This window comes from Dipodomys spectabilis, unplaced genomic scaffold (assembly GCF_019054845.1).
Source record: "Dipodomys spectabilis isolate Male_0828 unplaced genomic scaffold, ASM1905484v1 ptg000576l, whole genome shotgun sequence".
Classification (NCBI taxonomy): domain Eukaryota; kingdom Metazoa; phylum Chordata; class Mammalia; order Rodentia; family Heteromyidae; genus Dipodomys; species Dipodomys spectabilis.
Window position 1 is genome coordinate 1,257,366 of NW_024871253.1, and position 14,055 is coordinate 1,271,420.

At 45.9% G+C, this 14,055-nt stretch overlaps 1 protein-coding gene across 1 annotated transcript; it reads right to left on the reverse strand.

Moving 5' to 3' along the window:
* Positions 1-1,657: 1,657 nt before the first annotated feature.
* Positions 1,658-13,992, reverse strand: Chrnb1 (cholinergic receptor nicotinic beta 1 subunit). Its single transcript, XM_042670816.1, has 11 exons — positions 13,907-13,992; positions 13,687-13,826; positions 12,738-12,782; positions 11,764-11,873; positions 11,558-11,666; positions 11,090-11,237; positions 10,636-10,845; positions 5,590-5,813; positions 2,774-2,946; positions 2,315-2,462; positions 1,658-1,996 (listed from the first exon to the last, which is right to left on the reverse strand). The coding sequence occupies exons 1-11, from the start codon at positions 13,962-13,964 to the stop codon at positions 1,856-1,858; spliced, it is 1,506 nt and encodes a 501-aa protein (XP_042526750.1). The 5' UTR covers positions 13,965-13,992; the 3' UTR covers positions 1,658-1,855.
* Positions 13,993-14,055: the final 63 nt, after the last annotated feature.

Sequence of the window (14,055 nt, forward strand, 5' to 3'; positions counted from 1 at the left end):
GTCATACTCTTATCTCCAATAAAACACTCAGAATACCAGAAGTGGTGCTGTGGCTCAAGTAGTTGAGTGCTAACTTTGAGCTGAAGAGCTAAGGGACAGTGCAGTAGCCCAGAGTTCAAGCCCCATGACTGACAAAAAAGAAAAAAAAAAGTACAATGAGTCAAAGGACATGTCTCTTGGTCATAGAAGTGATCTTTTTCTAGTCCTCCCTATTGGCATCAACTCTGCCTGCTATGCTTTCCTCTAAATTTATCTATTTTATTGAACAAGGGCTGTCCCTGAGCTTTTCTGCTCAAGGCTAGAGCTCTAACCACTTTGAGCCAGCTCCACTTCTGGTTTTCTGATGGTTAACTGGAGATAAGAGTCTCAGGTACTTTCTGCCTGGGCTGGCTTTGAATGACGATCCTCAGATCTCAGCCTCCTGAGTAGCTAGCATTATAGGCATGAGTCATCAACACCCAGCCCTTCCCCTAATTTTTTTCTAGTGTTATGGAGGAATGGGCAGGTAAAGTGTGTGAAGATGATCCGATAGTATTGAGGAATTCTGCCTCAGTTCCTTGACCAGAATGTGCAGACACTAATCAGCTATAGCATGTTGCAGACAACAGAAGTATCAGGTCTAGTGTTATTAAGCATAGTAGTTTTAAAAATATCCAAGAGAAACATGAAATCCAAATATCTCGGTCAAACATCCAAATTTTACATTTAAAATTCAAATTTAAAATTGTATAGGCCAAAAACATTGAAACAAGTGTTTTGCAAATTCTGCTAGGTTTTGTGTGTGTGTGTGTGTGTGTGTGTGTGTATGTGTGTGTGTGTGTGTGTGTGTGGTGTGTGGTGTGTGCTGGTACTGGGGCTTTAACTCAGCACCTAGGTACTGTCCACTTACCACTTGAATCACAGTTCCACTTTTGGCATTTTGGTGGTAACGATATAAGTGTCTCATTGACCTCTCTACCCAGGCTGGCTTTGAACCATGATCCTCAGATCTCAGCCTCCTGAGTAGCTAGTGTTACAAGGGTGAGCCACTGGGCATTTGGCTACTGCTCAAGCAGCCACCACTTAGCCATTCATGGCATTTAGAATGAGATATATACTATTATTAGCTTCATTTTACAGGCATGGAAACAGATATAGAGCAGTTCAATGGTTTGAGCATCAAAACTATTACCTAAATATTTAAATGCATTTTTTCTTTCCTCACAAATACAGCCTTTTAGAAATAACTTTTTAAATCCTGAAGGTAGTATTTATTGCACAAGATAACAGAAAACTAAAACCAGAAATTAGTGCTACCATGCAAATATAGGCACTATTAATTAAATGCATCTGTTCAGAATTTTTTTTTCCTCAACAAATGTCAAGCACTATGATTCAGACTGTGTGAGGTGCTGAGCACATAACAGTGAATGACATTTTCTGCCGTCCTAATAAAGTTGTTTGGGTTTTTTGGGGGGCCCGGTCGTGGGGCTTGAACTCTGGGCCTGGGCGCTGTCCCTCAGCTCTTCAGCTCAAGGCTAGCGCTCTACCACTTGAGCCACAGCTTCACTTCCGGCTTCCCCCCCCCTTATGTGGTGCTGAGGAATCGAACCCAGAGCTTCATGCATGCAAGGCAAGCGCTCTACCACTGAGCCACCTTCCCAGCCCCCTAATAAAGTTTTGACATTCAAATGGCACTTCAAGAACTAAGTAAGTAAGCTGATAAGCATTTCAGGTGGATATAAAGCATATAGCTTGTTAGCCTTCCATCTCACTTCAAAGCCCAGAAAGGAAATCAGAGACCTAATCCCTACTGAAAGAGTAGAAAGCAGAAATACAGAGCTTTCAGAGTACAGGTTCAATTAACCTTCAGTCTTCAAGGAAAGGGGTCCTCCGGGGGCAAATGATACGTGGCATCTAAGAAAATGACCAGGGTTCCGACGCTCGTGAAAATGATGAAGGTCCACAGGAAAAGGCGATCCACTACCATGGCCACAAACTGCCAGTCCTCCTTTAGCTGAGGGTAGACAAAAGAAACCACCTTAAGCTTCAGGCCCAGATCTCTCTCCATTCCCCACCCCCCGCCCCCAAGCCCACCTCCTCAGCTCCCCACTAGCATCTTTCTACCCTGGGTGCGAGAAAAGAGCCAGCAGCCCAACTGGAAAGTGTTGGAGTAGAGGAGTAGCAGTAAATGACCAATCGGAATGCAGGGGCGGGGCCAAATGGAGTATATTTCCAATCAGAAACTGAAGCGAGTGCTAGGGGTGGAGCTTGGATTTGGGGGTGAAGCCAGGGCCTTGGAATCCCTGCCCTGCTGCCCGCTCGGTGGTCTTACAGCATCGTAGTCCTCCTGTTCCTGCAACTGCCGAGCTATGTAAGTGATCGAGGAAATGACTTCCCGTAGTTCCTGAGGTAGACCCACAGCCCGGTTGGGACCATCGATAAATCGCCGTAGATCCGGGGCAGACAGTTCTGGTTGGAACCTGTAAGATGTGAGACTGTTTGAACTCGCAACGGGAGCAAAAAAGAACAACCAGAGCCTGTGACCTAGACCCTACTCCAGCTTCCTCCTCCAACAGACTGTCATATCTCAAAACCTTTCAAAGGCCCTTCAGCATCTCCCCTCCAGAAGATAGTTCTCCAGACTTCTGCAACTTCGCCTAAGTTTTAAATGATATCTTTCCCCAGAGGAATGGCAGAAGGGAAACTACAACTCCCATGGTGCTGGAGGGTGGGCTAGGCCTTCTGGGAATTGTAGTTCTTCCTCACTTATGTGGTTGAGTGTAGGTCCTACCTGTTGGGTTTGGGGAAGAGAAAATCATTCGGCGGCTTCCGGATAAAATATTCATCTGTTCCCCGACCCCAGCCACTTCCTGGAGAAGAAGCCTGTTGGGGTTCCGGAAACTGGTCTCTCTCAGGTTTGGGCCTCTTCAGACCTAGGTACCCAGGGAGCTTGTGAATGAAGATCTGTAGAGTAAACGAGTTGTATTAGGGAGCTCTCATGTCTTCAGATCGTGGGGGTAAACAGCCATCTACTCTATTCCACGAATCCATTCCTGTGCATCTCTGCACGTAGTCCCCACAGTATTAAACAGACAAGGCAATGAAGCTCTAAGAGCGTATCCCTGTCCCCACAGCCTCCCTTTGGTCCTAGAGATTGAACCCTTCCTGGACTTTTCTTGATAAACAGTCTACCGCTTGAGCCATATCACAATCCCCCATTTTTTTTTTTTTTTGGTTGGTTGTGGGGCTTGAACTCTGGGCCTGGGCGCTGTCCCTCAGCTCTTCAGCTCAAGGCTAGCACTCTACCACTTGAGCCACAGCACCACTTCTGGTTTTCTGGTGATTTATTGGAGATTAGAGTCTCACAGACTCCCCCCCTCCCCCCGAAAAAAAAAAAGAAGTATAGGTTTTGTTTATTTGTAGCTTGGAGGTTTGAACTCAAGGCCTTGTGATTGTTTAATTTGCTTGCTTGGCTGGCACTCTACAACTTAAGCTATGCCTCCATTCCTGCTATTTGCTAGCAGGGCTGGTTTTAAACCACGATCCTCATCCAGCATGAGGCTCACAATCCCTTTTTTGTTTGTTTTGTGCTGGTCCTCAGGCTTGAACTTGAACTAGGGACTGTCCTTGAGCTTTTTTGCTCAGGGCTGGTAGAACTCTATTACTTGAGCCACAGCTCAACTTTCAGCTTTTTGATACCTAATTGGAGACAATAGTCTCATGGACTTCATGTCATGGCTGGCTTTCAACCACAATCCTCAGATCTCAGCCTTCTGAGTAGCTAGGATTACAGGTGTGAATTACTGGCACCTGGCTTACAAGCCCTCTTTATTTTGTATTCTGTTTTTAATATCAGATATTGGTAAACAGTTAACCTCTAACCTCAAATGCATAATCCTCTGCCTCCTCTTTCTACCAGCCTGGGATGGTAAGTGTGAACAAGCTCAGCCTATTTAAAGACTCTTTAATTGGTTGGGAGATATCTTAGGAGAGAGGTTCTGAGTGCTTCTATCCTGATAGTATGTTTCCCAGGCTCAAGATGGGCAGTAATGATTAAGAGAATATAAGACCTGCCAGGCGCTGGTGGCTCATGCCTGTAATCCTAGCTACTCAGGAGGTTGAGATCTGAGGATCGCGGTTCAAAGCCAGCCCGGGCAGGAGAGACCGTGAGACTCCTATCTCCAATAAACCACCAGAAAACCGGAAGTGGCACTGTAGCTCAAGTGGTAGAGCGCTCGCCTTGAGCTGAAGAGCTGAGGGACAGCGCTCAGGCCAAGTTCAAGCCCCATGACCGACAAAAAAAAAAAAAGAGAGAGAGAGAGAATATAAGACCTAAGAAATGATCGTCCAAAGGGAATATTAAGAAAGGAAATACTAATTGTATACTGTTTCAACATCCATCATGCTTTGGCACTTCAACACTCTGCCAGATAGCTATACCCTAACATCTACAAAAAAAAGAAGTAGAGGGGCTGGGAAGGTGGCTCAGTGGTAGAGTGCTTGCCTTGCATGCATGAGGTCCTGGGTTCAGTTCCTCAGCACCACATAAGAAGAAAAAGCTGCAAGTGGTGCTGTGGCTCCAGTGGTAGAGCACTAGCCTTGAGCTGAAGAGTTGAGGGACAGCACCCAGGCCCAGGACTGACCCCCCGCCCCCCCCCCCCAAAAAAAAAAGAAGTAGAGGTTTTGTTTCTTTATTTGTAGCTTGGAGGTTTGAACTGAAGGCCTTGTGATTGTTTGATTTGCTTGCTTGGCTGGCACTCTACAACTTGAGCTATGCCTCCATTCCTGCTATTTGCTAGTTATTTTGGAGATGGAGTTTAGCAAATTTTTCTGCCTGGGCTGGCCTCAAACCTTAACTTTCCAGATCTCAACCTCCTGAGTAGCTAGGATTATAAGTATGAACTACTAGTGTTTTGCTTGATAAGCCTTTTTTTTGTCAGTCATGGGGCTTGAACTCTAGGCCTGAGCACTATCCTCAAGCTCTTCAGTTCAAGGCCAGTGCTTTACCACTTGAGCCACAGCACCACTTCCAGCTTTTTCTGTATATGGTATACAAACCAGGGCTTCAGGCATGCTATACAAGCACTCTACCACTAAGCCACATTCCCAGCCTGATGTCTTTTTTTTTTGTCAGTTGTGGGGCTTGAACTCTGGGCCTGAGCCCTGTCCCTGAGCTCTTCAGCTCAAGGCTAGCACTTGAGCCCATTGCCACTTCCAGTTTCCTGGTGGTTAATTGGAGGTAAGAGTCTCACAGCCTTTCCTACCTGGGCTGGCTTTGAACCACGATCCTCATATCGCAGCTTCCTGAGTAGCTAGGATTACAGTTGTGAGCCACTGGTGCCTGGCCAATACATCATTTTTTAAAAACTGGAATCTCAATCCATCCAACTGGGACCAGTTGCCTCTGCCTGAAGAATCACCTTTGTAATTTCCTTAATAAGAGTTTGATAGTAATAAACTCTTGCATCTTTTGTATATGTACACACACACACACACACACACACACACACACACACACACACACACAAACACATCTAGACTTGGTGGGAGGGAGGAGTGATATCTAGACAAAAAGGAATGAACACAGGCTGCGGGAATCTGTCTTACCTGACGGACCCAAAAGGGCATTTGGTGAGTATGGGGTGAGCGGTGGTGTAGGTTGAGGACCACCACACTCAGGATGACTGAGAAGGTGACGAGGATCATGGTGAACATGAGATACTTGATAATGATGGGGACTGACAGGGACGTCTCAGGTACTTTGTCTGCCAGCAGCAGCAGGAACACAGTAAGGGTCAGCAGGGCAAAGATTGAGAGGCCCATTTTTTCTCCTAGGAGGGAAGAGGGGAAGGCAGAAGGATTAGGGCTTTGCCAGAAGGATATCACTATGGCAGAGTTAATGGCCATATTCCCAGCCCACACAAAGATAAGCTTTTTCTTTCTTTTCTTGCTGGTCATGGGGTCTCAACTCTGCGCCTGTACACTGTCCCTCAGCTTTTCAGCTCAAGGCTCTACCACTTGAGCCACAGCACCACTTCTGGCTTTTTTCTGTTTATGTGGTGCTGAGGAATCGAACCCAGGGCCTCATGCATGCAAGGCAAGCGCTCTACCACTGAGCCACCTTCCCAGCCCCTCAAAGATAAGATTTTTAGGAAGGCCGTTTGTATGCAAATCATTTAATTCCTACACTTGTTTCTCCAGCCTGGACTTCCCTGATCTCCCAACTCATGTCCAAATGCCTGCTCAAACTCTTCACTTAAATAGCCAGTAGGCATCTAAAACTTGGCCAAAACTTAATTCTTTCACCACTATGGTTTCCTCCATCTTATAAATGATAATTCCTACCTTTCCTGTGGCACTTTCTCCCCCCTTGTACCGAGTTTACAACAAACTCAGTTGGCTCTACCTTCAGTATATATTCTGAAACTGATGACAAATACTACACTGGCTCTAATTACTATAACCATGTTGTTGAAATATAAAGCAGATTATATCATTCATTTTCTCCAAATTGTTTTGTGATACCTCATCTTCATCATGAAAGCAAAGTCTTACTTGGGTGTTATGGTATGTAATCCCAGCACTCAAGCTAGAGGATGAGCTACATAGTGATATGGGGTGTGGGGAGGAATTAGGAAGGGAAGGAAGAAAAATAGAACATAGAAAAATACTATGTTCTACAAGACTTTCCTATTCGTTTCCTGCCTTCATCGTGTCTTCATCTTTATTTTCATTCAGTTTTTCAGTTACATTGGCTGCCTTCATTTCTTGAATATATAAGACAGTTTCCCACTGGGCGCTGGTGGCTCATACCTGTAATCCTAGCTACTCAAGAGGATGAGATCTGAGGATCAGGGTTCAAAGCCAGCCAGGGCAAGAAAGTCCATGAGACTCTTACCTCCAATAAACTATTAGAAAACCGGAAGTGGCTATGTGGCCCAAGTGGTAGAGCACTAGCCTTGAGCTGAAGAGCTGAAGGACAGTGCCCAGGCCCAGAGTTCAAGCCCCATGACTGACAAAAAAAAATAAAATAAAATAGAGACTTTCCCATTGGAGAGCCTTTGTACTTAACTGTTTCTTCTGCGTGGCACATTTTCCCATCAAACACATGCCAGGGTTTTTCTTTCCTCATTCAGGTCAAACAAACCCTTTTCTTCTTTCTTCTTACTTTTCTTTTTTTTAAAATTATTTTTATTTTTTCCAGTCGTGGGGCCTGAACTCTGGGCCTGGGCACTGTCCCTCAGCTCTTCAGCTCAAGGCTAGCGCTCTACCACTTGAGCCACAGCGCCACTTCCAGCTTTTTTCTTTTTGCTTATGTGGTACTGAGGAATCGAACCCAGGGCCTCGAGCATGCAAGGCAAGCGGTCTATCACTGAGCCACCTTCCCAGCCCTCTTTCTTCCTTCTTTCTTTCTTTCTTTCTTTTTTAGTTTGTAAGTATACTTTTACCATTTGAAGTACAAAAGATGCAACATTCATGTAGTATTGACTGATAAAGTGACCTAACATATTGCTTAATCTATTACAGAACATTTGAGTGTCATGGATAAACAAAAGAATGATATACAATTAGCTAGTTGACATGGAGATCAACTAGCTTGAGAAACATAGATAAAATTTCAGACAAAAATGTTATTTTGGAGTGTTGAGCATAGTAGTGTTTGATAGAGATCAGGAGCCTGAAGGTAGAAGGGCTCAAGGCCAAATGTCCCCCATACTATGGGGAAGATCACTAAATATCTTTTCATTAAGCTTCCTTATTTAGCCGGGCGCTCATGACTCATGCCTGTCATCCTAGCTAATCAGGAGGCTGAGACCTGAGGATCACAGTTCAAAGCCAGCCCCAGTAGGAAAGTCTGTGAGACTCTTAACTCCAATAAACCACTAGAAAACCGGAAGTGGTGCTGTGGCTCAAGGGATAGAGCCCTCGCCTTGAGCAGAAGAGCGCAGGGACAGCACTCAAGCCAAAAGTTCAAGCCTCACAACTCCCCCCCCCCAAAAAAAAAAGAGCGGGGGGTGGGTGGGGGAGAATGCACTTGTGGAAATGGGAGGGAAGGGATGGTAGGGGAAAAACAAAGGAGGAGGCAACAATGCTTGATAAGAAATGTACTCATAGCCTGGCATATGGCTCACATCTGTAATTCTAGCTACTCAGGAGGCTGAGATCTGAGGATCGGGGTTCAAAGCCAGCCCGGGCAGGAAACACCGTGAGACTCCTACCTCCAATAAACCACTAGAAAACCAGAAGTGGTGCTATAGCTCAAGTGGTAGAGCGCTGGCCTTGAGCTGAAGAGCTGAGGGACAACACTCAGGCCCAGAGTTCAAGCCCCATGACCAACCAAAACAAAAAGAAAAAGAAAAATGTACTCATTACCTTGCTCATTTGATTGTAACCCTCTGTACAGTACTTTCACAATAAAAAACTTATTAAAAAAAAAAAAAGAGTCTCACAGCCTATCCTGCCCAGGCTGGCTTTGAACCCTGATCCTCAGATCTCAGCCTCCTTAGTAGCTAGGATTACAGGCATGAGCCACCAGTCCCCGGCTTAGGTTTCTTTTTTTTTTTTTTTTGGGTCCAGTCATGGGGCCTGAACTCTGGGCCTGGGCACTGTCCCTCAGCTCTTCAGCTCAAGGCTAGCTAGCACTCTACCACTTGAGCCACAGCGCCATTTTTGGCTTTTTTCTTTTTGCTTATGTGGTGCTGAGGAATCGAACCCAGGGCCTCATGCTTGCAAGGCATGCACTCTACTGCTGAGCTACCTTCCCAGCCCCGAGATGGAGTCTTTTGAGGCTGGCCTTGAATCTCTATTCCAAATCTCTGACTCCCAAATAGCTAGGATTACAGGCTTGAGTCACTGCACTTGGCTTTTTTTTTTTTTTTAATTCACTCATGCATTCACCATTCATGCATTTGCTAATGCCTAGTAAAATACAGATACTCAAAAATATAGTTGCATGAGTGAATGGACCAACCTCTATATATTTTCAGAGAAAATATAGCAATAGGATCTAAAAATGAAATGATATACAAGGATGTTGTATACAATGAAGCAGTATACAGTATACAAGGTACCTTATTCTACCTGTAGCATACAAAAGACATTGCAAACTAAGGATGTCAGGCCTTTGAATTACAGGCCTGATTTGATCAAAGGCTTGAATTAAATACCTGGCCTTAACCAGGGTAGCAATAGAAACACTACACCTCTCTGTGTGATGTCATGATTTAAATTTTCAGCTTCTATCTTTCTCTGTAAAATGAGAATGGCAGTTTGATACCTTGAATGGTCATTGTAAAAATTACAATTAATACATATAACATGTTCAGCCGGGCGCTGGTGGCTCACGCCTGTAATCCTAGCTACTCAGGAGGCTGAGATCTGAGGATCGTGGTTCAAAGCCAGCCCGGGCAGGAGAGAATGTGAGACTCCTATCTCCAATAAACCACCAGAAAACCGGATGTGGCGCTGTAGCTCAAGTGGTAGAGCGTTCGCCTTGAGCTGAAGAGCTGAGGGACAGTGCCCAGGCCCAGAGTTCAAGCCCCACGACTGACAAAAAAAAAAAAAAAAATACATATAACATGTTCATTGTATTACCTTAAAACAAGTATTCTTTGATTTTTTTTTTCTGTCGATAATAGGGCTTGAACTCTGGGCCTGGGCACTGTCCCCGAACTCTTCAGCTCAAGGCAAGCAGTCTACCGTTTGAACCACAGCACCACTTCTGGTTTTCTAGTGGTTTATTGGAGATAAGAGTCTCATGGACTTTCCTGCCCGGGCTAGCTTTGAATTGTGATCCTCAGATCTCAGCCTCCTGACTAGCTAGGATTACAGGCATGAGCCACCGGCACCCAGCTTCTTTGATAATTTTCAAAAACTCAACTAAACAAACAATAAATACATATATCTTACTGAGTACCAAGCATAGGTTGTTGTCTGTTTTTGTTTTGCTGGTACTGGGACTTGAATTCAGGGCCTCATGCTCTCCCTTAGCTCTTTTTGGTCTAGACTGGTGCTCTACTACTTAAGCCATACCTTTACTTCCAGCTTTTTGCTGGTTAATTGGAGATTAGAGTTTCACAGACTTTTCTGCCCAGGCTAGGTTCATACCTTGATCTTCAGATCTCAGCTTCCTGCGTAGCTAGTATGACAACCATGCCGGTCAGGCATAGTTTTTGTTTTGTTTTTTTATTCAGGCATAGTTTTGTTAACTTAATATAATCCACTGCATCAGGATAAGGATTGTCCCCATTTCCAGATCAGAACTTAAGGGAGAGGTACCCTGAAACTACATTATATTTCTAGAGAAATGTTAACGATTATTTCTCAGAGATTGAGAGTTAAAGCATAAGTGTGTGTCTGAAAAGTGCGGGGAGGGAGGTTTCCAGGATTCAGAAAAGACACAGTAGAGTTGGCTCGGCTTGGAATTTGGTTGGTCAGGGAAATGGAGGTTTCATGAATAAGAGGCTAGGACTGTTAGGGGAATTGTGGGAGGCCAGCAGCAGAGAGAATGTAGGACCTGAAGTTGAGTCTATTGGTAGGAGGGTTGGTGGGAGGGAAAACCTGGGATTTCTGAAGTCCAATCCTTGATGGTTCCCATTGGCAGGAAAACCTAGCCTAAAGATCAAGGGGAAGAAGCTGAGCTAAGCCCCTTACCTGCATCTGGTGGTAGGTAGAAGACAAAGATGGCCAGGAGAGTGATGAGGATGCATGGGGCAATGACATTGACCAGGTAGAAGAGAGGTTTCCGTCGGATGATGAGATAGAAGGTAACTTCCTGATGCTGTCCTTCCCTCCCTCCCCTTGGATCCCCTGGCGGCTGGACTAGCCGAGAGGGCTTGTGAATAATCTCCCATTGGCCGTTCTCTGGAGGAGTAGCAGAAAAAAAGAAGGGCACATTGATGTGGGAGATGGGTCAGCGCCTGGTATGGCACACTATGCTGGGAAGCCCATCCCTAATAAGAATGAAGTCTCAATTTCCATATTTGTAAAGTGTTGATAGGGCACCCAGCTTGCTGACCTCACAGGGTTACATTGAGTATCACTGGCAGTATACGTTAGAGACTGAAATTCAGAAAGCCTATGGATTTTTGGAGCCATACCCACTCACCAATGAAAGTCCCTTCATGAATGTAGATTTCCTGCCGTTCCTGCCCATCAGGATCCAGGCCTGTGTGCAGGCTGACCTCTGAGCTGTCATAGCTGTATGAACTAAACACCATGGTACAGTTCTGCCAGTCAAAGGGGAAGTAAGTGACCTGGAATGGGGGAGAGGAAGAGAGTCATTGGAGCTGCCTAAGAACGGGTTAGGGCCAGGGTCAGTGGTAAGAGAACAAAATATGGAGCACTAAGGAAATAGGGATCACTAAAGGAAATGACAGGTAAGTGAGGTGCAGAGGAAGCAGAGTTATTAAGGGGAGATGGAGGAGGATCACAGAAGATTGGAAGTCAAAGCAAGTGTATAAGGGATAGTCAGTGGAAAATCAGGACAAACAAAAGCAAAAGTCATGGGGATAGTGGAGAAGGAGAGAAATTGCTGGGGAGTTAGAATGTCTGAGAAGAGGTGGAGCCTGAAAACCTGAATGCTGCAGCTGCTTCGATAGATGCCAGGGGGCTGCCAACGCACCGTGCCACCGAAGGACACCACGACATTAATATCCAAAGCAACGTCAAAATTTCCATCATTGCTGCATAGAAGGATTCTCTCAGCTAGGATAGGGACCCATCCCTTGGAGGCCCCGCCCCTCCAAGGCACCACCTTCCCAGGCTTAGGAAAGATCCTACTTGTTCAGCAGCACCACGTCAGGGAGCCACACAGATTCAGGTGTAATGCGAAGCAAGTCGATGCCATCGTATTCTGCAGGATCCCAGCTTAGTCTATAATCGGTCCATTCCTAGGGAAGAAGAAGCTGAAGGGCTCTTTGTGCTAGAGGCCAGAAAAGGACTTGAAATGTCTAAAAGGAAGCCCAGGAAAAAAACGCAAGGGAGGAGCCAAACAGGAGAAATGGACTGTGGTGAAGAGTTGTACATTCTGGCTATAGTTCTGCTTTCACTCACTTGGTCTCCTATTTTTAATGTATAAAACCAAAAGTGTACTAGCTTTTCTCAAAACTGTTTTGCTTTCACACTGTAGTTTATGATTCTTTAGTGAATGGAAATTCAAATTGGTGGCCCTAAACCTATTTTTGTTTCTTTGTTTTTGTGCCAGTACGAGGTCTTGAACTCAGGGCCTGGGAACTATTCCTGAGCATTTTGGCTCAACATTAGTATTCTGCCACTTGAGCGACAGCTCTACTTTCAAACCTGGTTTTTTTTGTTTGTTTTTTGCCAGACCAGGGGCTTGAACTCAGGGCCTGAGCACTGTCCCTGAGCTTCTTTTGCTCAAGGCTAGTACTCTACCACGTGAGCCACAGTGCTACTTCTGGCCTTTTCTGTTTATGTGGTACTAAGGAATGGAACCCAGGGCTTCGTGCATACTAGACAAGCATTCTACCACTGAGCCACATTCCCAGCTCCCTGTTTGTTTTTCTAATAGAATGAAGACTGCATCTGTCTCGCTTAGGAATTAATGACTGAAATTTTGTTTCATTTATAAATGTATTTTCTGATGTTATGATACAAATATATATACATATATATGTATATGTATGTATATATATATATGTATATATATATATATATATATTAACGGGACCTGGACATTCTAATAAATTGTAAAAGGAGTGGAATGCATTTCCCTACTCCGGAGATCTCCATACCAGGTCTAAGTACACCTTTGTGCTCATCTCTTCATCTTTCTCGTTCTAGAAAGGAAAATTGAAAGAGTAGAGGTGAAAAGGGTGGAGAGAAATGAGCGGGCTGGACAAATAAGCCTCTCCTAAGAAACTCTGTCTCTCCCTCTTTTTTTTCTTTTTCTTTTTTTTGTCAGTCGTGGGGTTTGAACTCTGGGCCTGGGCGCCGTCCCTCAGCTCTTCAGCTCAAGGCGATCCCTCTAACACTTAAGCCACAGCGCCACTCTTGGTTTTCTAGTGGTTAATTGGAGATAAGAGTCTCACCGACTTTCCTGCCCGAGCTGGCTTTGAATCGCGATCCTCAGATCTCAGCCTCCTGAGTAGCTAGGATTACAGGCGTGAACCACTTGCGCCCGGCAATTCTGCCTCTCTCTGAGACCCACCATTGTAAGTAAGTCCAAAAACCCATCTCTTAAAAGGCTGCATTAGATTAAGCCTAAATTCGACTTCAGAAACACTCTCCTACGATCTACTTTCGGCCTCATTAGAAGCCAACCCTTCTAGCCTGTCATCAGGCTCTGTCCGGGGTGGGGGGGGGGGGCCCCGCCCACAGTTTAGAATCCACCCAACCCAATCTCCGCCTAGGGCTATTCATTGACCTGTCCAGCACATAGCTCCGCCCACTGCCAGAACTTTATTCGGTCCTGCCTCAAGGACCACTCCCTCTACTTCAAGATCCGCCCACAGGCCGTGGTGTAGCTGGGCAGCTCTACTTTGGACCGTCTAGCGGCCACGCCCACGAACTTGTTCATTGGCCCGATTTCTACCCAATCTCCGCTAACGGCTTGTCCATCTTTCTGCCTAGTTTCCTCTCAGATCCCGCCCCCAAGGCTGACCATCCATTTGGCCTTACCTAAAGCCACGCCTCCCCAGCAGTTCCACCCGTCCAACCTCAACCCCCGGCGTGCGCCCTCACCAGGCTGATGAGCTGCGCCAGGATGAGACCAACGCTGACCTCGACGCGATCTCCCAACTCCCGCGCCGGCCGCACGGAGCTATCATAGCCCGAGAAAAGCTTCTCGCGGAGTCGACCCTCAGCTTCCGAGCCAAGGGCGCCTGCAGGAGGAGAGCGCTAAGTGAAGTCCTTGTCCCCGGCCACGACCGTTGTCACTGCCTCTTGGGGGAACTAGATTTACCTGGGGCGAAGGGCGCCCCCAGCGCCCCCAAAAGCAGCAGCAGCGCCCCTGAGACCATAACCCGGCCGTGTCGCTCAGTGATTTTGCTCTGAGAACCACTGGAGCTGCCAGAGCAGGGGAAGTGACGAGGCGCCCAGGAATGTGCACCT